The sequence below is a fragment of the Lacerta agilis genome, chromosome 14, assembly GCF_009819535.1.
Source record: "Lacerta agilis isolate rLacAgi1 chromosome 14, rLacAgi1.pri, whole genome shotgun sequence".
NCBI classification, from domain to species: Eukaryota; Metazoa; Chordata; class Lepidosauria; order Squamata; family Lacertidae; genus Lacerta; species Lacerta agilis.
This window is the reverse complement of record NC_046325.1, coordinates 18,414,626-18,442,201: the sequence shown is the minus strand read 5'-3', so window position 1 is coordinate 18,442,201 and position 27,576 is coordinate 18,414,626. Positions and strand designations below refer to the sequence as shown.

The window sequence follows — 27,576 nt, the reverse complement described above, 5'->3', positions numbered from 1 at the left end:
AATTCTGCATAATTGCCTCCCATATTTTTCCTGGAACCCCCTTTCGCCCCTGATTCTCCCTGTGCCCACATTCTATGCTCCTTCCATCGCCAATGCAACTCCTCCTCCCTTTCACTGCCGACACTTCCCCTTTAAGACCTTGCAACAACCTCTCTTCCTTTCCGACGCGTTCGAGACGCTGCCGAGCCTGCTGGAAGGCTTCCCCCCCCCCCCAACCCCAGCCAATCAAGAAAGCCGGAGAGGCAAAGGAACGTGGGTCAGGGTGGGCAGAAGCAGGAAAAGAAACCCCGGAGGCAATGAGAGGGGCGAGTCCGCCTTGGGCCATGGCCCCGCCCACTAAGGGGTGTGGCCTCTGAGCAGCAGGGTCTGGAGGGGAGGGGGAGGAGGTGCGGGGGAGCGAGCAAGTAGTTTGTCCTCAGCTGCAGAGAGGTAAGTACAACCGGATTCCCCCGGGCGCTCCCAAGGATCTCCAGATCCCACTTTCCTTTAATCGCCAGTGACCCAGCTTTATTCATAACTATACCTAGGGCTCTTTTCATTTCATGCTGTATCGAGCTCTTCTTGCTCCCCCCCGATTCCCAGTGGGAACCGGACTGCATGCTTTCCACACACACAAAATTCCTGCGACGGTTACTTCTCCCTTCCTTCTCTCTCGCCCTCCCTATCCTTGCACAACCCTCGCCCAATACCCCTGAGGAACAAATCTTGTACCTCTGCTCCCACAGGCCTGCGATCCCAAATCTAATAGGCTTTCCTTTCCCCCCACCCTGTTCCTTGCAAGATTCATAAAGGATTGCTACGTTCCTTCTTATATTCTGGTCTTTTCCGCGCTTCCCGGAAGGAACCCAAGCCTGCTGTCCAGAGTCTCTTTGCAGAGTAAGCGAGGCCTGCACTCCGCCTTCTCTTCGCCTAGGTTTCCCTCTCCCTATTGCTTAGGAAAAAAATCGGGACCCCTGTTCCTTCCTACTTAGATACAGAATATTTCTATGCACTCTTCCTTTCAAGCTTCTCTAAAATGCACCCATCCGCCTTGCCAGCTCTTAAATGTTGCAGTCGGAAAGCAACCGGCAGACCTCCCATCTTACTCTTTCCCCTCCTTCAGCTGTTGCTGTTACTCAAGACTAAATGCAAGCCTTCGAAAAGATCAAGGGGTGGTGGTGGTGGAGAGGAGGCAGGAACTTGGACTCCTGGGTTCTTTAGAAGCAAAACGGGGGTGTGGTGGGGTGCAAAAGTAAGGGAGGTTTTCCAACACAGAGACAAAGCTTGGTTTATAATGGTTTAGAGAAGGTGGGCTGGGAGCCAGGACTCCCAAGTAGTCTGAGGAGGGGAAAAGGAAGGTTGAAAAGGATTCCTGTATTGTAGGGGCTTGGACTACATTGCCCCAACTCTACAATTCTAGGATCTGAGGAGGAAGGGGTTTTATTTAAGTACATTGAGAGAACTGGATGCTTAGAATTCAGGGAACCCTGAAATTAGGGAGACCCTTCCAGTCATGATAGAATAACAGAACAATAGATAATAAAACATGGCCTTCTTTTTCTGATTCCTCCAGGCTAGACCTAGACCTCCCCCGAAACCCCTTGTCCTCTCTCTCAACCCCCGGGCACCATGCCACTCGCCCGCAGCCTCTCAGTGACCTCCCTGACAGGACTGGAGGACTGGGATGATGAACTCGACCTAGAAAATGCCATCCTGTTTGAGGTGGCTTGGGAAGTGGCCAATAAAGGTAAGATGTCATTTCTTTTCAGGCATCTTCTTCTTCTTCTTCTTTTAGGAAAGTGGTGGTGTTTGATGAGCTCGAGCAGGTTGGCAAGTAGAAACCGGAATGCCTGGGGTTCTTTTCCTTGTTGGGGGTTTTGCAGAATTGGGGCTAGTGGGTGAGCATAAGGAGGGACTAGGAACACGCCTTGCTGAGATATTTGTAAGCAAAGTAATGTTGAGTCCTGAAAGCCAATAGCCTACACCAGTTGGACTACAATTCTCATCATCCCTAGCTAGCAGGACCAGTGGTCAGGGATTATGGGAACTGTAGTCCAAAAAAAGCTGGAGACCCAAGTTTGGGAAACCCTGGTCTAGACGTTAAAGCAGGAGTGGCAGGATTGCAGTCCTCTAGATGTTGTTGGACTACATTTCCCACCATCTCTAGCAATTAGCCATGCTGGCCAGGGATAATGGGAGTTGCAGTCCAGCCATATCTGGAGGGCCATTGGTTCCCCATCCCTGCTGTAAAGGGTAAAGGTATCCTTCCCACAGCCTGATGTCCTCTAGATGTTGTCGGACCTGAGCTACTATCACCCCTGACCATTTACTTTGTTGATGGGAGCTGGAGTCCAAAACATCTGTAGGGCACTTGTTTGGGGAACAGTGGTGTCGGAGGAAAGGAAGCTGAAAGTCAGGGATCCTCTTTTCTCTGGGGTTCCCCTTCCTCCTACAATGGACCTCTGTGGTCTCTTCCTTGCAATCAACAGGTGTGGGAACTAGCTTAGGCCTTATTCCTCCTATGACTGTGCATGGCTCCTCCAAGCTATAAAGCCTCCCCATTTATGTTAATGCAGTATGGGTTGATAGGCGGCTGTTGTGCCCCGTTATTCTGAGTGTTTCCAGTGCAGTCAGCTGTCAGAATGTAGAATGGCTGAATCAGTTGCTGAATCAGTTGCCATGTGCCTTGCTTCAGGTTCAGAAGTCCTGGTGCTCTTTTGTCAGGCTATAAAGTGATTAACATGGGGTGCAATGATGTTGAAAGGATGCAGCTGTGGTGCTGCTTGGACAAGGGGCAGTGGGCTTCGATGGAGACGCCTTTCGATCCTGGACACTTGCCAGCGCTGTCACTATCCTGGAGGATCTGTTCCCATGTGCGCTGCTAAGTACATGACCCTTTGGGAGGTTAAAGTTCTCCTGGCTTCTTCCCCAGAGTTTGAGCACGTGCCTTGCATGCCCCAGCTATATTACCAACACAGAAAGGTTACACTCAACCTCTTCACTTTCACGCACGCACACACAGGTTACACTCAACACACACACACACACAACCCCACACACCGTTCTGTTGCATAAGGAACCTCTTGAAATGTCACACGGTCCTTGAAGTTGCTGCGTCCTTGTATAAATAGGCAACTGTTTAGAAGCAGGAGGGTGGCTGCTTCTGAATGTCAGGCTAGCAGAACCTTCCCTATCCAGTGTCATGATTCAGCCACCTCACCTGGAGTCATGCTGCCTAGGAACAAAAACATGACTTCGGTTCGAAGCAAAATCAAGCTGCTAGTCCTCATGGGATTATAAACATGTAAAGCAACATCTGCTCAAAGCATGGTAACTATTAAGAGCATGTTGCAACTTCTGTTTGTTGGGGAATTGAATTTCTGCACCATGTACTTCCTTTCTCCCCCTGCCCCTGTCACATTAACATCGCCTATTCTCTGTTTCCTCTGTATGTCTTTGGTTTTAATGGTTACATATCAGGAAACGGCAGTAATGTTGCTTTAATATGTGTGTTGCTACTGAAGGTACACTATTCGTTTCTTCCCTTTGTAGTCCCAGTTCCTTCCCCCCCCCTTTTTTTTTAAAAAAACTCAGCATCCCAGGTCTTGTATCTGAAGATGGTATATTCAAGAAGGGACTATTTTAGATGACTTTCTGGGAAACTTCCATTGGACATAGAATTTGGAGGCCTATCTTCTGATAGCGGGTGGGTTGCCAAGAAAATGTTACAATTGTGCTCTAGCATCAGTCCTGGCTCCACATTGTCTTTTGGACACAATTCAAGATGCTAGTTTTAACTTGCAAAGCCTGCTGTTTATCTTAGTCACAATGGAGATCACCTTCTCCTAAATGTTTAGGACAGGCTTTTAACACACAGCGCTAAGCAGGTTGAAGCAGTTTTAATGACTTTTTATGTACTACTGTACTGTTTTACATTGTGGCATTTTGCCTTAACTGTTTTGCTGGTTTTGGTTTTTTTAGCAGTTGCTTCCACCAAGATCCTTGGGGATCTGAGAAGAGGCAGGTCTTAGAAACTGAAATCTGCCAAAGACTGCAGTCCTGTACATGTGTAACCCAAGCATAAGTTGCACAGAATACAGTGGGACTTGCTTTCAGGCATAGTATTGCACTGTAATTTTGTAAAATATAGTTGGAATTTGTGTCTGAATGTATCCTACGAAATTCTTTATGTGTGCTTGTGTCTCTTCCTGTATGCATAAAATTGTAAGGCTGTTGTCATGTAGGCAGCCTTGACAACTCCTTTCTGGTGAATAGCAAGCAGCCAAGCAAGCAAGTGTGGGGGTGATGGGGTGGGGAGGCACCATCAGAGGCACAATGAAGTTTGCTAAATCTCTGTGTGAAGCACCTCCCCCTCCCCATTAAGCACACCTTCACATAGCGGTTTAGCAAGCTGCTCTATGGGGTGGGGTAGGAGGGGTGGGGCAAGCTGTGGGGCGGGATAAGTGAGGGACTGGGGTGACATATAAAGGGAGGGGGTTGTTGTTCAGGGTGTAGGGGAATGGTATTTGGCCGAAGGGATTGGCAAGTGGAATGAGCAGGGGTGGCAGACCCTAGTTAATATATACATATTTATGTCCTAGTACACTTTGAAATAAGGACTTGGGTGGCGCTGTGGTCTAAACCACTGAGCCTAGGGCTTGCTGATTGGAAGGTCGGCGGTTCGAATCCCTGCAACGGGGTGAGCTCCCATTGCTCAGTCCTAGCTCCTGCCAACCTAGGAGTTCGAAAGCACGTCACAGTGCAAGTAGATAAATATGTACCACTCCGGCGGGAAGGTAAACGGCGTTTCTGTGCGCTGCTCTGGTTCGCCAGAAACGGCTTAGTCATGCTGGCCACATGACCCGGAAGCTGTCTGCGGACAAATGCCGGCTCCCTCGGCCAGTAAAGCAAGATGAGCGCCGCAACCCCAGAGTCGTTTGCGACTGGACTTCACTGTCGGGGGTCCTTTACCTTTACCTTTACACTTTGAAATACAGCACTTGTATCCCTCAACTTGGAGTTACTAGGGAGCAGTGTGCCAGAAGAATATTGGAGCGAATCAGCTTCTGAAAATCTGGAAGGTGTATCAATATTAAGTACTTCTTCCATTATCTCAAAATAGGGCTTGCGTATATTTGTGGAGTGAGGAATACAGAACACAATGCCTTGGCTTCATGGTCATGGGGATGAATGAAACTGGGGTTGTTCAAGGCACATAAGCATCAGAGCTATCAATGTCTAGTAGCTGTGCCTCTTCTAAATACCAGTTTCTGGAAACCACAGGAGGGGAGAGTGTTCTTGTGCTCAGGCTCTGCTTGCAAGATTCCCACGGCCAACCAGTTGGGCCACTGAACAGAATGCAGGACTCAATTGGCCAGTGGCCTGATCCAGCAGGCGGCTCTTATGTTTAGGGCACCTGGGTTGTCCAGGTAGTGGACAGGATGACATTGGTCAGCATTGTCCTTCAGGGCTCTCAGATTACAGCCATCCAGCTGAGGTCTTGCCTGAGGCCAAATTGAGCAGCAGTGCCCCCATAAATTCCATGTGAGATGCCTGCATTTTTCCAGCCCCAAATTGGCACTTACTCCTTATAGAAGTGATGCCCTCGTATCCTGCAGCGCTGATTTCCTGGCCAAGCCTTTTCACCTACATTATTCATGTAGGTGGTTTTCCTCCCTTCTTTTCGATTTACTAGCTTGGAAGGGGATGCAGTGAGCCAAGATGAGATGCACATTTGACAGAGGGAGCCAGGACCATAGGTAGGTGAAGTGGCTTGCAAGTGATGGCAGAGTTTGTGCTCTTTCCAGGAAGAGAACTGGCGCCTAACCGGTTATAAGAGAACAATTAGTGCCAGGAATCTTGGATCAAGTGTATGGCCTCCTTAATGCCCTCGGGTCTGCAGAGTCAGAGTGAAATACTTTGGGGCAACTCCAAACTGAAAGACCTAAAGTTTTGATCTATGCATCTCCTGGGCTACTGGGGTGGAGCTTGCATCATTCCAGTTTTCCTTGGCAAGTCCCACAACCCCAAAAGCCTTGGTGAGCAGATGCAAGGGTATCTCAAACCTTCCTTTTTGTGTGTGTTCTTCAGTTACAATGTTGAAACAGGAACCCATTCAGAAGAGGTGTGCATCGTGTAGCTGCTTGTTCACCACCCCTGAGTGAATTCTGCCTCAGACATTGCTATGGAAGTGTAGCAATACCCTACTGCAGGAATGGGGAACCTGTGCCCTTGAGACGCTGTTGGACTCCTGTTCCCATCAGTCCCAGCCAGCACGGCCACAGCTTGGGGATTATGGAAGATGTAGTCCAACAACATCTGAATAGCCATAGGATTCCCATCCCTACCCTAATATCTGTACCTAAACCTAAGTAGATGTAACTGAAACAGTTGTATATTCCTAACCTAGTTCCTTCTGCTTATGGCACTGTGTAAGTAAGTGCATCTCTGCGGCACCCACAAATTCATGTTCCCTGCCATGATTTATCCTTTCTCAGTGATGATTTGGAGCCAAACATGTGAGCTGCCCCTACTGAGAACCATTCTGCTTGACCTGCAATTCACACATGGAAATTGTGCTGTGCCACAGACATCCATTAGGGAGCATGCATGAGCCAACCTCCACTTAATGTTTCTGATTTAATGTTGGAATGTTTCCATTTCTGCTTAAGGATCTAGCGAAAGTAGGCTGTTGCATTGCACAAGGGCTTTTCCTATCGAAGGGAAATAGTGTTAGGTTACTGTATAAAGCACTGAAATAGGTTCACTGAGGAACATCCAAGCAGTACAACCACGGGAGTACAGGAAGAGCTCTGCTGGATCAGATCTAAAGACCTGCCTGGTCCAGCATCCCACTTCCTGCAGTAGCCAGGCAGGTGTTTCTGGGAATCCTACACAAGAGCCGGAAAAATGCCCCTCCCTCCTTGTTGTCGCCCATTGTAGAATGAATGTGCACACTGGATATACCCATTGTGACTAATTGCCATGAATATACCTATCCTCCATGAACTGCTTAGCCTGAAGAATATATGATTAAGAGGTGATACAATAGCCTTATTCAAATATTTGATGTGCTGTTGCATAGATGATGGAGCAAATCTGTTGCTTGTGTGGGTGGGACCGAAACTAACATTCGAATTACAAGAAAGGGGATTTCAAATAAAAGCTGCTGCTGGAGAACTGTCCTTCACGAGGAGTTTTTAATGCAGAGGTTGAAGCCAAGCAGGGATGCTGAAGCAGTGGATTTTCTGCATTGGCAGGGGGTTAAACTAGGTGACCTTTGAGATCCTACTCAACTCTGAATCTGTGAACTTCTCTATCCATGTTTGAAAGCCACCAGCCATCCCTAGAGCATGTCTTAGCGAATCCCGTAACTTTACATCGTGTGAAGAAGCGCTTTCTTACAGCCTCTCCTGAATCTACCACTGATAATTTTCACATTCAGCATGCTGTGGTGACAAGCCAACCCAATGCCAAGACCCATGAAAGTGGATGAAACTCCCTCTTTGTGCTTGTATGCATTGATGTCTGGGAGCAGGTGGGTACCAGCCTACAGGGGGTCAACTAATGCCACCCCTTCTCTCCCTTCAGTTGGTGGGATCTACACGGTTATCCAGACCAAAGCCAAGATTACGCTGGATGAGTGGGGAGAGAATTACTTCCTGATTGGGCCTTACCTGGAGCTGAATGTCCGCACACAGGTAGAGCTCATAGAGCCGCCCAACCCTGCCATCCGCCGCACCATTGACTCCATGAACGCAAAAGGGTGCAAGGTAAGAATCGGGGGGGCAGGAATCTGGGGGTCCACAAAGGCCTAATTCTTGCAGCAGCACCTCACCTTCGAGGCAGAGACTGCAGCTCAGTGGTAGAGCAAGCACACGCTGTGCATGCAGATGGTGCCAGGTTAATCTCTAATTAAAAGAATCAGGCGGCAGGTGTCAGGACAGACATCTTCCTGAGACCCTGAAGAGCTGGTCAGAGTAGCACATATTGGGCTAGATGAACAAGAGATTTGACCTGGTTTAAAGCTTCTTCCTAACAGAGGGTGTGTCATGTGACTGTGACTGTCATGTGACTTTCAGTACTGTGCCTTTTCAGGCCACAGGCGGGAGCTGACAAAATGGAATTGCTCCCCCACGGGGGGGGGGGGGGGGCGCGGAGACAACATTCCTACATATAGGAAGCTGGCATGCCTAGGATACATCCAGTTTAATTTTGCAGGAGTTTTATTTTATTTTATTTTTAACGATGAAGCACATGTTCTTGTGAGCCTCTTTCTGCAGTCTGAAGAGGTACAGTCTAGAAGCTGCTTTGCCACCATTGTTTGTGGTCAATGTCTCTCTACATGAGGTTCCCTGGTCTAAAATAAGGGTCTTTTCATTTCCTCTTATCGCATCCTTATTCCTCTTTTTCTTCATTTGGAGTGTATTGTTTGTCCCCTGCCCCCATTCCAGTGGCAAAGAGGGCTACTTCACACCCCTAAGCACAATACACTTCTTTTAAAATAAATAAAAGCAGAACCTTTCAGCGTGCTGAATTTTGCACCCAGTACTAAGTTCATTACTGTATTTTATCTACACTTGGGCAGAATCGTGGAATCCAAGTAGTCCAAGTAGCTATCAGTTGGGGTCTTGCTTGCCTCCATGAGTCGTGCCTGAATCTTAACATCATAATGCAGAAACTCTAATGCAAGTTTTATGTGATTTTAAGTACAGTGTTTAACATTCAGGGGTCAAATTTGATAGGACAGCTGGGGAATAACACAGACACATATACTCTTTTGTGTTCATCCCCCAAACAGTGTGGAGCTACTCTGCGCTCTCACAGCACATTCCTTGTGGCAGCTGCTGCTGGCGTTGACAGCTGTCCACATAACTGTGAGGACCCCAGTAGTAAGCAGTGCAATTGATAGGGGATTCAGGACAGACAAAAGAGAAGTCCTCCTTCAATTAGCACGTGATTAACTAGTGGAATTATCTGCTGCAAGATGCGATGGAAGATCCTGGCTTGGATAGTTTTAGTTAAATCTAAGGAGGAGGAGAGACCACTAAGCCACAACAACTAAATGAGACCTGTCTTTTTAGAGGCCCAGATCTTGTAGGGCAGAAAGGTCTGTTGCTGCCTTGCATGTGAGCCTACTTGAAGCATCTAAATGGTCACTCACTGCTGATAATGGGATGCCTTGGTCTGATCTGTTTACATTACAACTCTTAGCTTTGGAGGTGCTGTCGCATAGACGCCATTCTTGGCAACTTCCATATGGTGGATGTAACATGCCTACCACTGGTGAGGGCAGTGCAGGCATTTTAAGTGTTTTGTTAAGCCAAAGTCCAGAAGTGGAAGATAAGGAGAAATAATTAAGCTGCTTTCATCAAGGTTTGTGGGTTTCTTCTAGCCCGCAGCTGGCAGTCCTGTTCACTACTGCCCACTCTTACCTCAGCTCCCACTTAAAAAGTGCCAAGCTGTCGCCTGCAGGAGTTGTCTACTGTGAGGGATCCTATTCCCTCCCCGTTCAATACTTCCCCAGCAGTGACTCCCTAAGTTTCACTGACAACTGGGATGAATCCTTCAGTGTTCATATGGGAGTAGTCTCTGGGGTACCTCAGGGCTATACGTTTGAAAACCTCTTGCCACCTATGGGATCTCCCTACCAGGGTTCCCCAACTACTGCAGTTTGCTATCCCTTTAGGCAAATAAGTGGCACACTTTGCTTCACTGTCCAGCCCTCTGTATGACAGGAGAATAAGCAAACAGTTTCCTCTTCCACAGGAAAGCTTTGTTCTCTCCTCTTAGTCACACCTCTTAAGGTACTGATACACTGCCACAGTCAGCGAACGTTTAAGCACATTTAACTTTATTAGGTAACTTGAAAACATGGATGTCTCGGGTTATTACTGGTACAAATCTTCTTCTCATGTAATTCAGCTTTGTTATAATATTTCCTGCATCCCTTTAGCAATGGTAATGACCTTTTTTCCCATTCCCCAAAGCCTAACCTCGCAGTTTCTCTTTCTAAACCTCCACACCCAACTGCCAAACCCCCAACTGCCTTTCAAGGATGTTCCCCCTCCTTTTAGAATGCCAACTAGCCCCGCCTCCCAGGGAACACCTACCTAACATGGGAGTGATAGGTTAACCCATGATGAACCTGAATCATCAGCAGGCATTATTCTGCCACATCTACTAGCTGGGCAACTCCCTCTCCTCCTCCCTCTCTCCCCCTTTCCTGCCTTGAACTGTTTTGGTGGCATGCCAGGCCCTTCCTCACTCTCTGGCGACTCCAATCTTGGATGCTGACTCTCAGTCTACAGGAGACAGGCACAAGTCACTTTTCACATCTCGAGGGTCCTTTAAGCATATTGTGTCCATATAGGATTTCTTATTCTTGTAGGCCCTGGAAGAATGTGGCTCTCTGGCCTCCAGGCCGACTCTTCGCGCAGCTTATGAGCTTCGCGCCTGGAATGCGTCTTTGAGCTCTGATAATGCTTCTTGCTTCCCTGGATGGAGGAGAGAGAGGGGTTTCTGAGTGTGTGTGGAAACTAGCCTAGTGTGCAAAGCTGAAATTTGATTGCTCCTCTCACTTTTGCTTCGGGCCCAGCCCACTGCTGGCATATCCCCCCCCCCCACAAAGGAAATGTGGCCCTTGGGCTGACAAAGATTCCCCACCCCGTCATAGCACTTGATTTCTAGGCCTGTCCTTTTCCCCATAGTTATGCTACTTTAAAAAACAAAAACAAAAAAACAACCTGGTAGGATAGGAGCCTGATTCTCAAACTGCCTACCTGACTGGTGACATCACCACCCTCTTTTACGTATTTGTGATTAACTGAAAAATTGGAATTCTAAAGACATTTTATTTTATTTTATTTTAAAGCAGGAATACTAAACTGTAGTCTTGGTGGCTGGGGATGCTCTGGACTGTGGAATGAAGTTTGTATTTATATACCAGTATATGACGCCCATTTGACTGGCTTGCCCCAGCCATTCTGGGCAGCTCCCAACAAAATATTAAAAGCACAATACAACATCAACCATTAATCTGCCTTCAGATGTCTTCTAAATTTCAAGTACAGTGGTACCTCGATTTACGAACTTAATCCGTTCTGGAAGTCGGTTCTTAAACCAAATAATAATAATAATAATAATAATAATAATAATAATAATAATAATAATAATAATTAATAATAATAATAATTTATTTATACCCCGCCCATCTGGCTGGGTTCGAGACGTGCTTTCCCTAATGAGGCCTCCTTCCACTGGTGCCCTTCCACTGTTTGCTTTCCATTTGTGGACCGAGGTAAAGTTTGCAAACACTAATTCCAGTTTTGCGGAGTTCGTAAACCGAATCATTCGTAAACAGGACTGTTCTTAAACTGAGGCACCACTGTAGTTATTTATTTCCTTGACATCTGATGGGAGGGCGTTCCACCGGGTGGGTGCCACTACTGGGAAGGCCCACTGCCTGGTTCCCTGTGCTTCACATCTCGCAGTGAGGGAACCGCCTGAAGGCCCTCAGAGTTGGATCTCAGTGTCCAGGCTGGACGATGGGAGTGGAGATGCTCCTTCAGGTATACAGGGCTGAGGCCATTTAGGGCTTTAAAAGTCAGCACCAACACTTTGAATTGTGGTCGGAAACTTACTGGGCCAAGAGAGAGTCAAGATGTGGTCAGGGCAGAGTGTGTGGCAAAATGAGGAGAGAAGTGAGTTGAGTTCTGGCTCTTTCGGGCCTTTCAAGTTTCTAAGCTATCTGCTGAAAACCTTGCTCTGACAGAACAATCAGTTTGATCAGAACGATCAGCGTTTAATTCTTCCCCATAAGATCCTGTTCAGGACCATCTGCTTTTCTCCAAACACAGCTGGGTTCATGCAAATGGTTTCAAAAATTATAAGAAAGCAACTAATAGAAGTAATTATTATTCTTTGTAGCTAACCACTCCGCCCCATCCCTGACCACGAAGGCAGCTGGGCATTTCTGTCCAGGCAGTTATTTTGGGCAACTCGGAGAAGAACAACACCAGGCAGGCGAGACCTTTCACAAAATGGAGATGGGGTGGGGGCGTAATATGAACCTCAGGCTAAAATTATAAATGCACATTACACAACACACTCTGCCTCGTGAAGCCGGTTGAGAGGGACCGATGACACTGAGACCCACTGAGTTCAAGAAGAGGGAAGATGCCGGGATGGAGGGGCAGAGGGAAGGGACTGGTGGGTGAGCAATCTGGGTTAAAAATGGAAGCCTGAGCTCCTTGGGTTCTTCCACAAAGGAAGACAAGAGCTTGGAGGCTGCTCACCAGAGTTGACAGGCTGTAACGCCCGTATTGCAAAGCGGCTTGGCAGAACAGACAGGAGGTGTAAAAGTTTTTTCAGTAGATATATAGTTTGGCCATAGGAGAAGATGGTTACTCCCGTGCAGAGGGCTGATGGGAGTTGTAGTCCAAGACTGCCTCTTGTGCAATTTTGTGAAGAATTTGATGGCCTAGTATAGAGTTTGGGCCTCCAAGCGTTTTAACTTCCTCGTAAAAATCTGAAGCAAGTTTCTAGGCCTCGTGACAAGGAAAGGAAAAGTTTTAACATGTTACAGGCATCATCTGCTGAAGCTCAGAAATGTAAGGTGGAGTTTTGAGTACAATCCACTTGCCCAGTGCAAATCTTTTTGTTTCTGCGTAATTCTAATTCCCTGCCCACTTCTGTCTCTCCTTCTCTCCTCAGCCCCTTTTAAATAGGTTGTTCCTTTAAATCTTCCGTCCCAAAACCTGTGTGCACGCACAAATATTCAGGATTTTGCTTCAAACAATACTATGCTTAGGCTCTAAAAATCTATTCATTAGCCTGAAGCCCAGCATTTTGAATTGGAGCTTTCGAACTGGGAACAAAGCTGAAATATTTCAAGTTTGCGTGTTGAAATTCAAAACCCATGCTGCAATAGTTGCATTTTACCGAGGGGAACTTGAATAGATAATGGGGAGGAGTCGCATTTTACTGTGCAAAAGTCCATACCAACCTGCAATCAGCTAACCTGCTGCACGTATAACACCTTTCCAGGTTTATTTTGGCCGCTGGCTGATTGAGGGAGGTCCGTATGTTATCCTCCTTGATATCGGGGCAACTGCCTGGAGCTTGGACCGCTGGAAGACAGAGCTCTGGGAAAGCTGCTCCATCGGGATTCCCTGGTACGACCGAGAGGCCAACGACGCCGTGCTCTTCGGCTTCCTCACAGCCTGGTTTATTGGGGAGGTAAGAAAATGCGCTTCTTCCACATTATATCGGCTCCTTCCCTTTCCCTTCTCCTCTTTTCTCCGGAGATGGAGGACTTACTGCCCTGCCAGGTGTTGTTGGACTCCAACTCCCATTAGCTGCAGCTCACACGGCCAGTGGCCAGGGATGATGGGGAGCTGTGGCCCCAATAACATCTTCAGTGCACACACGGGCCTTACTCTCTGTCTGTGCCTTTTTCTACAGTTTGCTGCACAATGTGAGGAGAAGCCTTTCATCATTGGCCATTTCCACGAATGGTTGTCTGGAGTCGGTCTCTTCCTCTGCCGAATCCGGAAGCTCCCGGTGGCAACCATCTTCACCACGCACGCCACCTTGCTTGGCCGATACCTGTGTGCGGGCAGCGTGGACTTCTACAACAACCTGCAGAAAGTGAGTCTTGTGAAGCCAGGAGGCAAAGGCGATTGAGGCAGGGAGCTGTGGGGTTCGGAGGGGGCGATGCTGGAACCCCTGGCTTGCTGTTTTCTTCTTCTGCAGACCCCAGGCTGTCGTCGTAAGGCGCCTGGTCTGCTCTTAAATAGCCCAGGAATCAAGAATCTTCCCCCTTGAAACCCCTACAAGGTCTGCCCCAGAAATTCCCTGGTTCGCATCTTCCTTACTCAAAAGTCACAAAATCCAGCTCTCATAATCTCACTCTCTTCTCAGAGGCCCATCATCCCCAAGGCCTTTCCAGGGAATGTCCTAGTCAGAAAAAAGTGCAGTCATCACACAAAATCCAGACACTGTTCCTCAAGGCAGGGTCTGAGGAGATCACATTTTCTCCAACACTCAAAACAGCAACGTTTTCACTGCCAGGAAAACATGATTCTGCACCTTCTAATACTTCTCTTATTGTGGGTGCTGCAGGGAATTTGTTTTGCTTGAGCACTTTCCACCCTCTTCCATTCCTAAGGCGTCGCAATGCCAGGTCCTGTGGTTTTGGTTCAGTTTTGTAATTGTATCGTGCCTTCCTCTTTAGTTTAATCTGGACAAGGAGGCTGGGGACCGACAGATCTACCACCGATACTGCATGGAGAGGGCTGCTGTCCACTGCACCCACGTCTTCACCACCGTCTCCCAGATCACAGCCGTGGAAGCTGAACACCTGTTAAAGAGGAAGCCTGGTGAGTGGCATTAGGCAGGGGCCCTCAGCCTTCAAAACTTATCATTATTATTATACCGCTCTTCATCCGAAGATCTCAGAGCGGTTTACACAATAAAAACACAGGATATAAGCACAAATTAATTAGTTAAAACAAAGCAGGTGACATGCAACCAATAGGGCAACTCCTCAACCTTTTTTTTTTAAGCTCAGTTAAAATTGAGAGGGGTTGGGGTTTTTTGGCAGGCACTGGTGTGTGTGTGTGTGTCTGAGGATGCCATAGTAACCAAAGGGAATTGTGTAAGCACTGATTGGCTGGTTCCCTATGCTGGCATGAGGCTGCACCCTCTTTCTTTTCCAGAGCTGTAAACCACCTTTTCAGAAAGTGCGGATTTAAAAATAAAAATAAACTGCATGGAACAAACCTGAAACATTGTCTTGCTGCTGTGACTCTTGGGTTTGTTTGTTTTTGGTACGTCTGTAGGTAGCTTTTGAGTGTTTGTCAGGTTGCTGATGATCTTTAGAGAAAATAAATAAAATCCTGCCTCTGCCTTTTCTCTGCTCTCTTCTCCACCCCACCCCCCCAACATATCCAGATATCGTGACTCCCAACGGACTGAATGTCAAGAAATTCTCTGCCATGCATGAATTCCAGAACCTCCATGCCCAGAGCAAAGCTCGTATCCAGGAGTTCGTCCGGGGCCACTTCTACGGGTGAGTCTTTGTGGGCCTGCTGCAAGGCCTGGCTTTGCTTTGCCTTCTCAGTGCCTTGTTAGTCAGATCAGTTGCCCCAGGAAGTTGAGTTTCTCTGGAAAGGAAAAGGAAGGAGGTAGTGGCAATTGATCTAGGGAGAATGCAGTTAGTTGGGTTGAAATATCAAAGTTTTTACACTGGGGTGGGGAGGGGGGACTACCCTTTGCCTCATTTATCCCCATACGGTCTTAATCCTTGTTATACAGTAGTTCAAATTCAGAGAGGCAGGAAGTGGAATTAGAGGACCCTTCCTTTAAAAAAAAAAAGTGGGGGGAGTGCTCTCAGAAGTTGCATTGGTGGCCTAAAAATATACAACTTTTTTTTTAAAGTATACCCTGCATTTCACCATGTGTCTCCAAGCGACACACACACACACACACACACACACACAAAGAGTACAGTATGCAAAATTTTAAACATAGATGAAAACTTCAGAGAGCAGAACAACATTCATGGTGCAAAGGCCTCCTGGAATAAGTCAGTTTTAACCAGGTGCCTGAAACCTAGCAGAGGCAGTGCCTGCCTAATGGGGAGGAAATTCCACAGAGTCGGGCTGCTACACCGAGAGAAACCTCCATTGATCCCCCCCCCCAAAAAAATCTTTCTTTGTTCTTACTTGCCTTCTCAGTTATTACATCCTTGGGAACTTTCGTCTTCCTTCCTTTCTTTTCTCCTTCACCTCCCCCTCCCTTTTTTCTTTCTTCCTTTTCTAAATTACGTTGCAATCCTGAAGGTAGAGCTTCCATTGATAGCTTTGTGATTTTGATCATTTGAACGGTGTCTAGTTTCCTAAAGGCAATTTAATAAATAATACACCTTGGTCTGAGTTCCAAAGAGCTACTAAGGCTCATGTTAAGGTCTTCTACTAGTTTCGTGTTTGCGTATGTGTACTTTTCTCCCTTTCAGCAGCTGACCTGTGCCCCCAAACACACATACTACTGGGAAGCTTCTGTCATTTTAAAAGTGATTTCCCCCTGCTGGAGGGCGAGGAGCGGCTGTTGTTTAAAGGATCCCCTACTGGACCTACTGGGGCTTACCTTTGCGTAAACCTGCCTAGATTTTTTCCCCCTCTCTTAAAATTACCAGGGCCATTCCAGTGAAACTGCTGAGTGGTGGGCAATAACAGAAAGCTTTTCATCACGAAGTGCCTTCTTATTCTCTAGGCACCTGGACTTCAACCTCGACAAGACCATTTTCTTCTTCATTGCCGGGCGCTACGAATATTCCAACAAAGGGGCTGACATTTTCTTGGAAGCTTTGGCCCGACTCAACTACCTGCTGAGGGTAAGCAGAGAAACAGGGGCTGAGGTGGGCAAATCCAGTATGACGAGGTGGAGGGAAGGATGTGGCTTATAGGATTTGGGCCTAGCGATTGCATTGGTAACTGCTGGCCTTCAGGCATCATTGACAGCAAATACAAACCATTGTTCTGTTTCGTTTTGTTTCTAACTTTCTATCCCACCCTCCGTTGCAAAGGGCAGCAAACATCGAAAAGTTAAAACGATACAATTTAAAACAAAACAAACACTTAAAGCATATAAAAACAACCGAAAACATAGAAAACAATAACATGCCTTTACAGTTGCTGATTTCCCAGTTGCCAGGAACAGTATCTCTCAGCCGTCAAATGCCTGTTTTTCCCCCCAGTTTCTCCTGAATGTTTTTGAATTTCTCCTGAAAACCAGTAATGATCAAGGCAGATGCAGCTCAGTAGAGAGAGCATTCCATAAGCAGGGGACCTCCACTCTTAGAAGGCCCTGTCAAGGGTCAACGTCAACCAGGCAGCAGTCAGAGGCAGCACTTCCACAAGTTTTGACCTCTCACAGGCCTGCCTTGAATGGAACCGTGCACTTTGAGGGGAAACTATGATCCCAGAATGGCGTGGGGTGTGTGTACAAAAAGGGAGGACAGAAGAGGAGTGTGCACTTGTGTTGGTGTGCCTGCTTTTGAGAATTCTGGGGGGAAAAACCTCAACCTTCTGGAATTCCTTTCCATGTTCACAATTGTTGTGGAGATGGGAGGCAGGGCTTTTTTCCCCGCCGGAACTCACTGGAACTCTGTTCCAGCACCTCTCAGGTAGGCACCGTTGCCATTAATAAGAGAACAAGGTAGGCCTTCGTGGTGAGTTCTGGCACCTCTTTTTCTAGAAAAATAACACTGATGGGAGGTAATGTGGTGAAAGCAGGAAGCGCAAGCAGCCATGGGTGACCTACCCCATTTGCCTTCTCTCCTCACAGGTGAACGGCAGCCAGACCACAGTGGTGGCCTTCTTCATCATGCCAGCCCGGACCAACAACTTCAACGTTGAGACTCTCAAAGGCCAGGCGGTCCGCAAGCAGCTGTGGTGAGTTCCCTTCGCACAGGACACCCAGATGCTCCCTGAGGGGATCAAGAGACACAGTACACAGTACATCCCCTGCTCCAGAAGCCACTAGGCCTCTCTCTCCCTTTCCAAGAGGTAGAAGAGCCAGTGTGGCGTAGTGCTTAGTGCTGGACTAGGACTGGAGGGACCCAGGTTCACATCCCCACTCGGTCATGAAACTCACTGGCTGGTCTTGAGCCAGTCACTCAGGAGGACTGCCAGGGTTGAGGGGGCCCCGGGCAAAATGTCTTCTGGGCCTCCGCCACCACATGCACGCCATGCTGCTTCTGGCTCCCTCAGCCTGATGCCTCCTCCATTGCTGTGCTACACTTTGTTCCCTCAGCTTACCAGGTGACATCAGGACGATGTCTTCCCCCACCTAAATATTCACTGCAGAGATTTAGTGCCCACAAGCTCTGTTGTGAATGATAAAAATTGTGGCGGCAATTGCTGTGACGGATGTGTGTCCTAGTATGCTCCTCCTGAGTGCCTGGCACCAGGCCTGCTTACTGCTGTGCTGCAGTTGTTACGTTCCCCAGTCCCGTCTTAATGGTGCTGATGATCACTGTTTCTCTCAGTCTAACCTACCGCACAGTGCTGTTGTAAGAATGAAATGGGGGAGGATCATGAAGGCTGCATGGAGCGCCTCAGGGGGAAGGCAGAATTATCAAATACTCGAATAAATAAAAACATTGAAATCCACTTTTGTTCTCCAGTCTGCTAGCCTTCACTGACAAAGTCTCACTCGAGGGGGATCCATTAGCCCCAGTGCTCTCCCTGTGATTACCTCGTGGTCCTGATATCTGATTCAGAAGCCTTCAGGAATTTTTCTCACTCTCCCCTTTTTGTTTTAAATCTAGGGACACAGCCAATGCGGTTAAGGAGAAGTTTGGCAAGAAGCTCTATGAATCGCTGCTTGTGTAAGTGGGTCTCCTGTGAGAAGGCAAGAGGGAGGTGGGGAAGGGACTGAACCCCTAAGAATGGGCTGGATTGCCATGGCTGCAGTGCATGAGGTCTCAGGGTCTCCTCCCCACACTGTTCTTTGCCTTCTGCATTTGGGAAACCTTGATTCTGACATAGACAAATAATATGGGGAGGTGTAGTTCCTCTCCCCTTTATCCATTCCCATTAAGCTCTTGCTTACCTGTTCTTCTGCCTCAGGGGGAATCTTCCTGACATGAACAAAATGCTGGACAAAGAAGATTTCACTATGATGAAGAGAGCCATCTTTGCCACCCAGGTAATAGGGAATTTTCAGAAAAGAATAAGAAATTAGGCCATCATGTGGGGAGGGGAGAGGAGAAGGAGCCAGAAGAGTTAGAGCATTCTAGGAAGCCTGGCTCCTTAGTTATTTGAGTTAAAATGTTAGCTGAGCAGGATGCTGGTGATTGGATCAGCATTCCTGAATTCACTGAGAGAATTCAGCTGCAGCCCAAAACTTTTAACAGGACACCAGGCTGGAAAGGTCATGAGGAATATCTTAGCCAAGCTATATCTTTCTTTTTTTTTTGCTGTTGTTGTTTTTATGGTTTTGAATGACATCTATTAATGTGTCTGGGCTTTCTCCCCCACCCCCAACCAGCGCCATTCTTTCCCCCCAGTCTGCACCCACAACATGCTGGATGATTCCACCGACCCCATCCTCAACACCATCCGACGCATCGGCCTCTTCAACAGCAGCGCTGACCGCGTCAAAGTAAGTGGCAGGAGGCTGGCTACCTGCGATAGTTTGGCAGGCTTGGGCCTTAAGGAGTTGCCAAGAGTTGAGGTGCTTGGCTGCCTTAAAGAAGGAATAAACCTGGTTTCACCACAGTGAGGGTCATCAGAAGCTTCAGTCTATAAAGTCTGTGATGTTGGGAAGATGAAGAAAGTTCTTCTGCCACCGAGTGTCAGATTTTCCCAAATCGAACACGGATACTTTTTTGTGTTGGTGGTGGGGATTATTTTATTCTGCTGCCGTGGCTTTCCCCTGGGCCTGGCTGCTTAATGGTGGTCCCTGAGGAGCTGACCTCACATCCTCTGTAAGGGCCCGGCCTTGTTTGTGAGTTAGAATTCCATCCCTGGAATATATACGAACAGTTTCGTCTGCAGGGACAGGATGTTGGGCAACTGAACTGCCAGCCACCGTGTCTTATCTCCTCCTAGGTCATCTTCCATCCCGAATTCCTGTCTTCCACTAGTCCTCTCCTTCCTGTCGATTATGAGGAGTTTGTTAGAGGCTGCCATTTGGGGGTCTTCCCTTCTTACTACGAGCCGTGGGGCTACACACCAGGTAGGCTTCTATGGGAGGGAGCAGTCAGGAGAGTAAAGAAACCCTAATGGTGCAAGGATGGAACTCGAGTTCTGTGGTCAAAACCTGATACTGCAAATATGGATTACCTTTTTGGGGGGGTGGGGCGTTCTCTGCACAGTTACAAACAACTTGTACTCATTGCTCTGAAGTGCATAATCTTGGCACTTATTTTTTTATTGCAACGAACAGTTTCACAACCAGGAAGGTAGATAATCAAAGGGCAGGGGGAGGAGCAAGCATGCCAAGGAACAGGTTTGTGTATAACTTGCCGTTCTTCCATGGTGAAACTCAAGGCCACATCTATGAGGTTACCAGGCAGCCTCCCGTCCACGTGTTGACTGCAGCCAGACCTCCATGGAGTTAAACAAATGTCTGCAAGAGTATTGCTGAACTTACCGGTATTCTGCTTCTGCTTGTGCTGAAGAGACGCAGAGAATCATGCAGGACAATGAAGCCTCAGTCCTTCTGAAATAATGCCAGGCATTTCCTTAAAAAACAGGATGAAGCAAGGCTGAGGTTCTCTTTATTCTGAATCCTGCACCTTAAGACCCATTTCTGCACGTGTTCCCTTTGCCATTCCTGGCTATTGTTTAGGTTAACAGTCTCCACCAAACAAACCACAGAGCCTTTCTCAATCTTTTACCTGCATGTTTTCCATCGTATTTCCACAGGTGCTTCACTAAGTGGTGGCAGGCATTAAAAGAAAAAGTAGAAGGTTTTAGTGCTCAGAAATACATGTGAAGTGGCTGCACTAGGTGTACGCTCTGATGTGTGTTTTGCCGTTTTGTTTTAATATGCTTTTAGCATGTTCTCAGGAGGTAACAGTATAGAAAGCCAGTTTAATAACATGTTTTCAGCATAAGCAATGTATTTATGCAGTAACATTAGAACATATATAGACACATTCTAGACATTTAATTGGCTCATGCAATAAACCTTTTGGTTTTTTCTCTCCCCGCCCCCCCAAAATTTCCTCAATTTTCTTTTTTTACTTCTGCAAAACTTGGGATTCCCCAAGCATGTTAATGTCTCTCTCTTAGGAGTGGATGGTGCTGTTTGGGCTACATAAGGATCAACACGTCTTCCTCCCCCCCCAAAAAAAAGCCACAGTAGATGAATGTAGCAAACCATAAATTTTCTTTCTATCATGTGCTGAGCCTAAAAGGTAGAGCCATTAAAAGGTCCATTACAATGAGTTAGACTAGCCCAGTTTAGCCAACACTGATTGGCAGCAGCTTTCCAAGGTGCCCTTTGTGGAGATCCTGGAGTCTGAAACTTGGGCCTTTTTTTGTATTCAAAGTAGATGCACTACCACTGAGAGCCAGCGTGGTGTAGTGGTTAAGAGTGGTAGACTTGTAATCTAGTGAACCGGCTTCGCGTCTCCGCTCCTCCACATGTAGCTGCTGGGTGACCTTGGGCTAGTCACACTTCTTTGAAGTCTCTCAGCCTCACTCAACTAACAGAGTGTTTGTTGTGGGGGAGGAAGGGAAAGGAGAATGTTAGCCGCTTTGAGACTCCTTCAGGTAGTGATAAAGCGGGATATCAAATCCAAACTCTTCTTCTTCTTCCTCTTCTTCCTTTCTCCCAACATGAAAACTATAGGACTATAACTGTTTTAAGTGAGAGAAGTGCAGCTTTTTCTGCAAGCCTGAAACCAGATCTTGCGGACAATTCTGAAGAGAAACACCTTTCGGGCTCGCTGCTACCATCTTCAGCTTGTTAATGTTACCATAGGAAAAAGTACATTGGAGTTTTGCTGGTTGGGTTGGCTGACCACTTTCTTGAGCAGGTCCCAAAGACTTTTAAACCCCGACATCTTCTCTCTCTCTCATTCTTCCCAGCTGAGTGCACTGTCATGGGCATCCCCAGCATCTCCACCAACCTCTCCGGCTTTGGCTGCTTCATGGAGGAACATATAGCGGATCCATCTGCCTATGGTTGGTGTTATGAGCTGTGAACCAGCAAATTTGGGCGCTCTTAGACAGGGTAGTACGGTCGCCCTATGTGCCAAACCTTGCCTAGATACAAACACCAGAAAGCCTCACTGACTTATCTGGGAATGTGGTTTTAATGTTTCCATGATAGATAGATAGATAGATAGATAGATAGACAGGCAGACAGACAGACAGACAGACAGACAGACAGACAGACAGACAGACAGACAGACAGTGTTACAAGGAGCTCAGGGCAGCATGCCAGGTTCCCCCTTGCACAAACTTAGACCTTATCATTGCAACAACCCTGTGAGGCGGGCTAAGCTGAGAAAGAACAAATAGCCCACTTCACAGCTAAGTGCGGATTTGAACGTGGGTCTCCCAGTCCCAACCACTAACTCTACCCAATACTACCCCGAATTGGTTGTCCCTGTCTGACACTCAGATTTTACCTGAAATGGTATTCAGGCATTACGCTGCATATTTCTTCCACATGGGGGTGGGCAGGAAGGAGGGCACCAATTCATGTGGTTGAGAAAGAGAACTAGAAAAGGCTCGTGCGTCGGAACCTCTCTCAAATAATGCTATTGGGGTTGGAGGGGCTGCCACTTCCTTGTCCGCATTAGATGCAGCCGTTAAGTCATTCTACTCTTGACTGCTCGTTCAAGGAGTTTGAGGCATGAGAAGCCTGGGTTTTCTGAAAAGGAAAGAAAAAGTCACTACTGGGTTGTGGGGAAAGACTTTTGACTCGGGATTCTAAAAGCATCTTTTAAGAAAAGAAGAGGATTCAGTCAGACTGAGGGAAGGGTTGAGGGAACTGAAGAGTTCTTTGGCCTTGAGAAAGGAAATTCAGTGGGACCTGACTCATTAGAGCAAAGGATGCTGGGAGCCCATGACCTGTGGCGTCTCAGGCTGAGGGATAATAGGCCAAGGCTTCACACATCAGTTGGACTCCAGCAATATAGACTGATCACAAACTGATTGCAGCTGTGTATGAGGAAACCAGTGCCAGGCAAATAGGGCAGAGTACCATAAAGACGGCCGTGGGGTGGGAAAGAGCAGATTTGTATTGTGTTTGTGTGCTTCAAATGATGAAGAACAGGAAGTTCAGGCCTGTGCTTCAGTTTGATCCATTCTTAGCTCTGCATATTGGATTAGACTCTCAACCTTTGGTCCCCATATGTTCTTGGCCTACAACTCCCATCATCCCTAGGTAGCAGGACCAGTGGTGAGGGATGATGGGAGTTGTAGGCCAAAAACATACGGGGACCCAAGGTTGAGAAAGGCTGGATTAGAGCAACGTGCATCCTTTAACCCTTTCTGAATCTACCAGGGATCTACATCCTTGACCGACGTTTCCGGGCCTTGGACGAGTCGTGCACGCAGTTGACCTCTTTCCTCTACAGCTTCTGTCAGCAGACGCGGCGGCAACGCATCATCCAGCGAAACCGCACCGAGCGGCTTTCCGACCTCTTGGACTGGAAATACCTGGGCAGGGTGAGCTTCCTCTGCAGCAGCAGCGGGAGGGTGGACATATTGGGAATGTTGGGAGAGCCAGGGCAGAGAAAGGAAAAAGCACTTGCTTTGTGCAGCATATTGTTAAACTTTGGAACTCCCTCCCACAGGAGGCAGTGATGACCACTGACTTAGGTGGCTTCGAAAGAGGATTGGGCAGATTCAGGAAGGACACGCCTGTCCGTGGCTACTAGCCACAATGGCCGTGTTCTGCCTCAATGGTCAGAAACGTAATGCCTCTGAATACTGGGAATCGCAGGTGGGTAGAGTGCCGTTGTGCCCAAGCCTCACCTTGCAGGCTTGGCTTCCCACAGGCATCTGGTTGGCCACTGTGAGAACAGGATGCTGGACAAGATGGGCCATTGGCCTGATCTAGCAGACTCTTCTTACGTTCATGTATTGTTGTATCTCACCCCACTGTGGCGATCCCTCTTTCCTGCTCTTCCCTGGCATTTCATCAGCCTCCTTTAGTTCTCCACATGCTGCAGCTCACCTCTTTGCCACCAGGGGGTGCTCATTCCAAAAGGCAGCTCTGGCCATGTTTCCCAAATGCCTCTCCTGAAACTTAACCCAACCATCATTATCATGTTTTTAACTTGCCTTCTGTGGCGCTTGATGGAAGGAGAGACAAAAGCGAGGAAGGGTCAGGAGTATTGCTGAGACCCAGACGTGGAACAGCCCAGGGCTGTGTGGAGTAAGGACTTTAGACTGCCTCTGTGAATCTGCAGAGTGTCTTTTCTTTTGCCACTGAGTCCCGGACACCTGGAGATAGAATGAAGAATGCCTGAGCCTCCAAACCTCTCACTTTATAAATGGCTTCCAGATGAGTGTTTCTGAGGCCTGGTTCTCACAGAGGTGGTTAAGCCCTGTGCCTGGTATTTTGAGCTTGGGGGAGGCGGGGAGGCTCTTGCATTCCCCCATACAAAAATACCTCCACATACAGAAAATGAGTACAGGCAACTCTCAACTTAACGCAAGGGTTACGTTCCAGGAATCACGTTTAATACCCAAGTGGTGCATGTTGTGTGCTCAGTGGCAGGTAGGGTTGCCAAAGTCATTTTCCCTGGAAACCCCTCTTCCTTTCCCTTTAAAAAAAAAAGTTTCCCAAGTGTGTAGAGCTGAACGCGCACAAGTTAAATGTGTGTACGTTTCAAGTTTCCGGCGTATGATTTCAGCTTGGGTGTCAGTGGAAGAGAGTAATTTGCAAGGGAGTATAACAAGGGAGCCGCTCTAATGTTCCTTTTCCCCTTCTCCTTCCTCCCTTTGCAGTACTACATGTATGCCCGCCACATGGCACTAGCAAAGGCATTCCCTGACAACTTCACCTACGAGCCGCATGAACCGACAGGGGTGAGTAAGGCACCATGTGGCCAAGGAGAGGGGCGGGGGAACATAATTATGATTTATGTGGGGTTCCTTACCCAAGGAGGGGCAGATACCACTTACCTAGTGCACAAGGCCATAGTTCAGCAGTAGGCTTGTATGCAGGGCTTTTCTTTTCCAGCCAGAATTCAGTTCTAGCACCTCTCAGGTGAGCGCCATTGCCATGATAAGAGAACAAGGGAGGCGTTCATGGCGAGTAATGGCACTTCTTTTTCTAGAAAAATAGCCCTGCGTTGTATGTATGTATGTACAAGGTCTGGAACCCGCAGAAGGGGAGTGCGCACATAAGCTTGAATCCTGCTTGCGGGTTTCCCCACAAGCATTTGGTTGGCCCCTCTGAGAACAGGATGCTGGACTAGATGGGCCACTGGCCGGATCCAGCAGGGCTCTTCTTATGTCCACTAGAAAGGAATTTGGGTACCGGGGTTGGATTATTTTAATAATGATAATAATATGGATGTCATCTGTGTGCACAGCACTTGAGGGCAGGCTCCTGCGAAGAGCAGGCCGCCTACTATTTCTCAGTGGGAAGAAATATTCATTTCAGTTACTTAGGCGGAGCTGTGACTGGGCAGAATTCCCCACACTGGTCCCCTCCTGGTGGTTTGTACTTCAGCAAACATGACCCCCCCCCCAGGCAGTGCAGCCAATGGTGAGGGGAGTTGTGGCCCAGCGACACCAGACTGAGGTAGTCCAATACAGGACAGATTAACTAGAGAATTCTGCCAAAGGCTTCAAGGAAAACATAGGTTTTGAGGCAGGGTTCAAGGTATTAGTCAGTGAGGGAGCTGGGATGGGGTGACGTGATTCATTCTCTCTTTTCCACTTTCTCATGCCTCGTTTCTGTTTCGTTTTTCTGCCCCCCCCCCCCGCAGGCTGAGGGCTTCCGCTACCCCCGCCCGGCCTCGGTGCCACCGTCCCCCTCCGTCTCCCGCCACTCCAGCCCCCACCACAGCGAGACGGAAGAGGACGACGAGCGCTACGACGAGGACGAAGAGGCGGAGAAGGACCGGCAGAACATCAAGTCCCAGGCGCTGATGGGCACCGTCCCCGAGTGGCGCAAGCGCTCCAAGAAGGGCTCCAGCGAAGCGAGCGTCTCCTCCACCGCCAGCACCCCAACCCCCAGCAGCCCCAGCGACCTCAGCAGCCCCACCAACTCCCTGAGCGAGGAGAGGAATTAGTTGGGGTGGGAGTGAGAGAGGGCTGGTTGCGCCCCGGCTCACCCTCCCGCTCCTTTCCACACCTTGCCCCCCACCCCCATAGGTCAGCTGTTCTCTGGTGCTGGATTCTGAAACCATCCTGGAGTGCAGTTAGGGTTCTAGCATGTTCCGGAACTGAGGAGGGTCTGGGGCTGGCCTGTTTTCTAACGCCGATCTGTGTAAGGCTGTCTGCTCTGGAATGGGTCGTTGTGGAAGTTGCCGGGAGGCAGTGGCGCCAGTGCTGTGGAACGGGCAAGGAAATTGCTGCTCTAGACCACGAGGTACATTGTTCCTGTGTTCGGCTTGACCTAGAATGTGAGACAGCGTTTCCCCACCCCACCCCCACCCCACAAGCATGTCACCAACTTTTTGGAAGGAGCTGTCGTGATGTTTGTGAGGGTCCTTCTGTGCTCAGGGGAGAGCTGCCCCTGGGACACAGAAGGGGTCATTGTGGTTTTTGGTGCCCATGGCTAAACCGGTGACTGGGTAGGTGCGAGGTCTAGAGATGTAGCAACGTTGCCTCCAGATGTGCCATTGACTCGGAAGAAGTGCAGCCTTTTTTTAAAAAAAAGAATGTTCTAGGACATAGTCTTGTAAGTTCCTGATCCTTTTTATAATAGTTGGTTGGGTGCGGTGTGTGTGTGTGACTAGCAAAGTTCTGGAACTTTAACTTGAGGAGGCCAGAAGCATTTTTAAAAGCCATTGGCCCGCTCTGCTCAAGAGTGCCGTTTATCAGGAGAGAGGTGGGCCAATTCCACTAAAATGCATTTTGAATAAATAGGGTGTGTACCTTACCTGCCTTCTAGTTTTGTTTAGTTTTTCCCAAGGAATTTGTGAAGCCAATGAGAACAAAGGCCCTAGGATGTGAGAGGCAGGAATTCTGGAGCTTTTGGAAAACGAAGCTGTCGGGAGAGATCCTAAAGGGCAGTGCAGTCCACTTGTTGCAGGATGTGTCTGGCTCTGGGGGTATTAGTGCCTTCGTTTCTAAAGTGATCGAGGGAGAGGAGTAGGTGCGCAGCATTCTAGGGTGGAAGGAATCTAGGACTCATCTTGTGGTATAAAACACTCCTAAGTGGCTCTGCTCTGGAGTGCAATGGGAGAACTGGCCAATGGTTCCTTCCTGAAGCCATATTCATAGCCTAGGAACTGTTTCTCCTAGTGGACACTCAACATTCTGGGACAATTATAAGTGCAATATTATTCATTCTGTGTGATTTTTTTTTTTAAAGTACCATGTTGACCTTAGTGAGGGAGAAGGGCACAGTGGGTGAGTCCACTGCCTGCTTACAAAGGATGGTGGAATAAGCTATATGAGAGTAGTCTTACATTTCTCTTGCTTCAGGAATGCAGTCTTAAAGCCATCGCCCCTTCTGTAGAGGATGCCTGGCGTACACCCTTGTAGAAGGGCAAGCAGTTCTGAGTGGCAGTTGTTTCTAGGGGAAGGTTTAGAAGGTTGCGCACTGTGAAACCCGCAAGTTCTTTAATGGCCCCAAGAGCCCCAGCGTGTGAGGCTCTGAAAAGATAGGCAAGCTGTTGGTGTTGTAGGGTGTGCATTGGTTGTAGCCCCCAGCTGCTCTTCATAGGGTGGCCCTGCTGTCTATAGTATGTGGAGAGAAGGGTGGGGCCCTTGTGGCTGTCATATTGGGGGTCTTGGAAGACGGGACGCAGCCATTAAGATCAGAGCGTGCTATGACATTCTGGACCGCTGTGTTGCAAACTCGACATGGAAGTTTGAGCCTGGGGTGGCAGTGATGATGCAGGAGGGCCGCATGACCAAAGCAAGTTCCCGATTTGTTCAG

General features: G+C 48.1%; 1 protein-coding gene across 1 annotated transcript; it reads left to right on the top strand.

Annotated features, from left to right (window-relative positions):
- The first annotated feature begins 323 nt into the window (after positions 1-323).
- On the top strand, positions 324-26,108 carry GYS1 (glycogen synthase 1). Its single transcript, XM_033169166.1, has 17 exons — positions 324-429; positions 1,553-1,726; positions 7,570-7,751; positions 13,027-13,218; positions 13,444-13,629; positions 14,216-14,360; positions 14,935-15,052; positions 16,255-16,375; positions 17,329-17,435; positions 18,314-18,373; positions 18,615-18,693; positions 19,036-19,149; positions 19,599-19,725; positions 21,588-21,683; positions 23,014-23,177; positions 24,465-24,545; positions 25,454-26,108. Exons 2-17 carry the CDS (start codon positions 1,609-1,611, stop codon positions 25,757-25,759), a joined length of 2,196 nt encoding a protein of 731 aa, XP_033025057.1. The 5' UTR covers positions 324-429; positions 1,553-1,608; the 3' UTR covers positions 25,760-26,108.
- Positions 26,109-27,576: the final 1,468 nt, after the last annotated feature.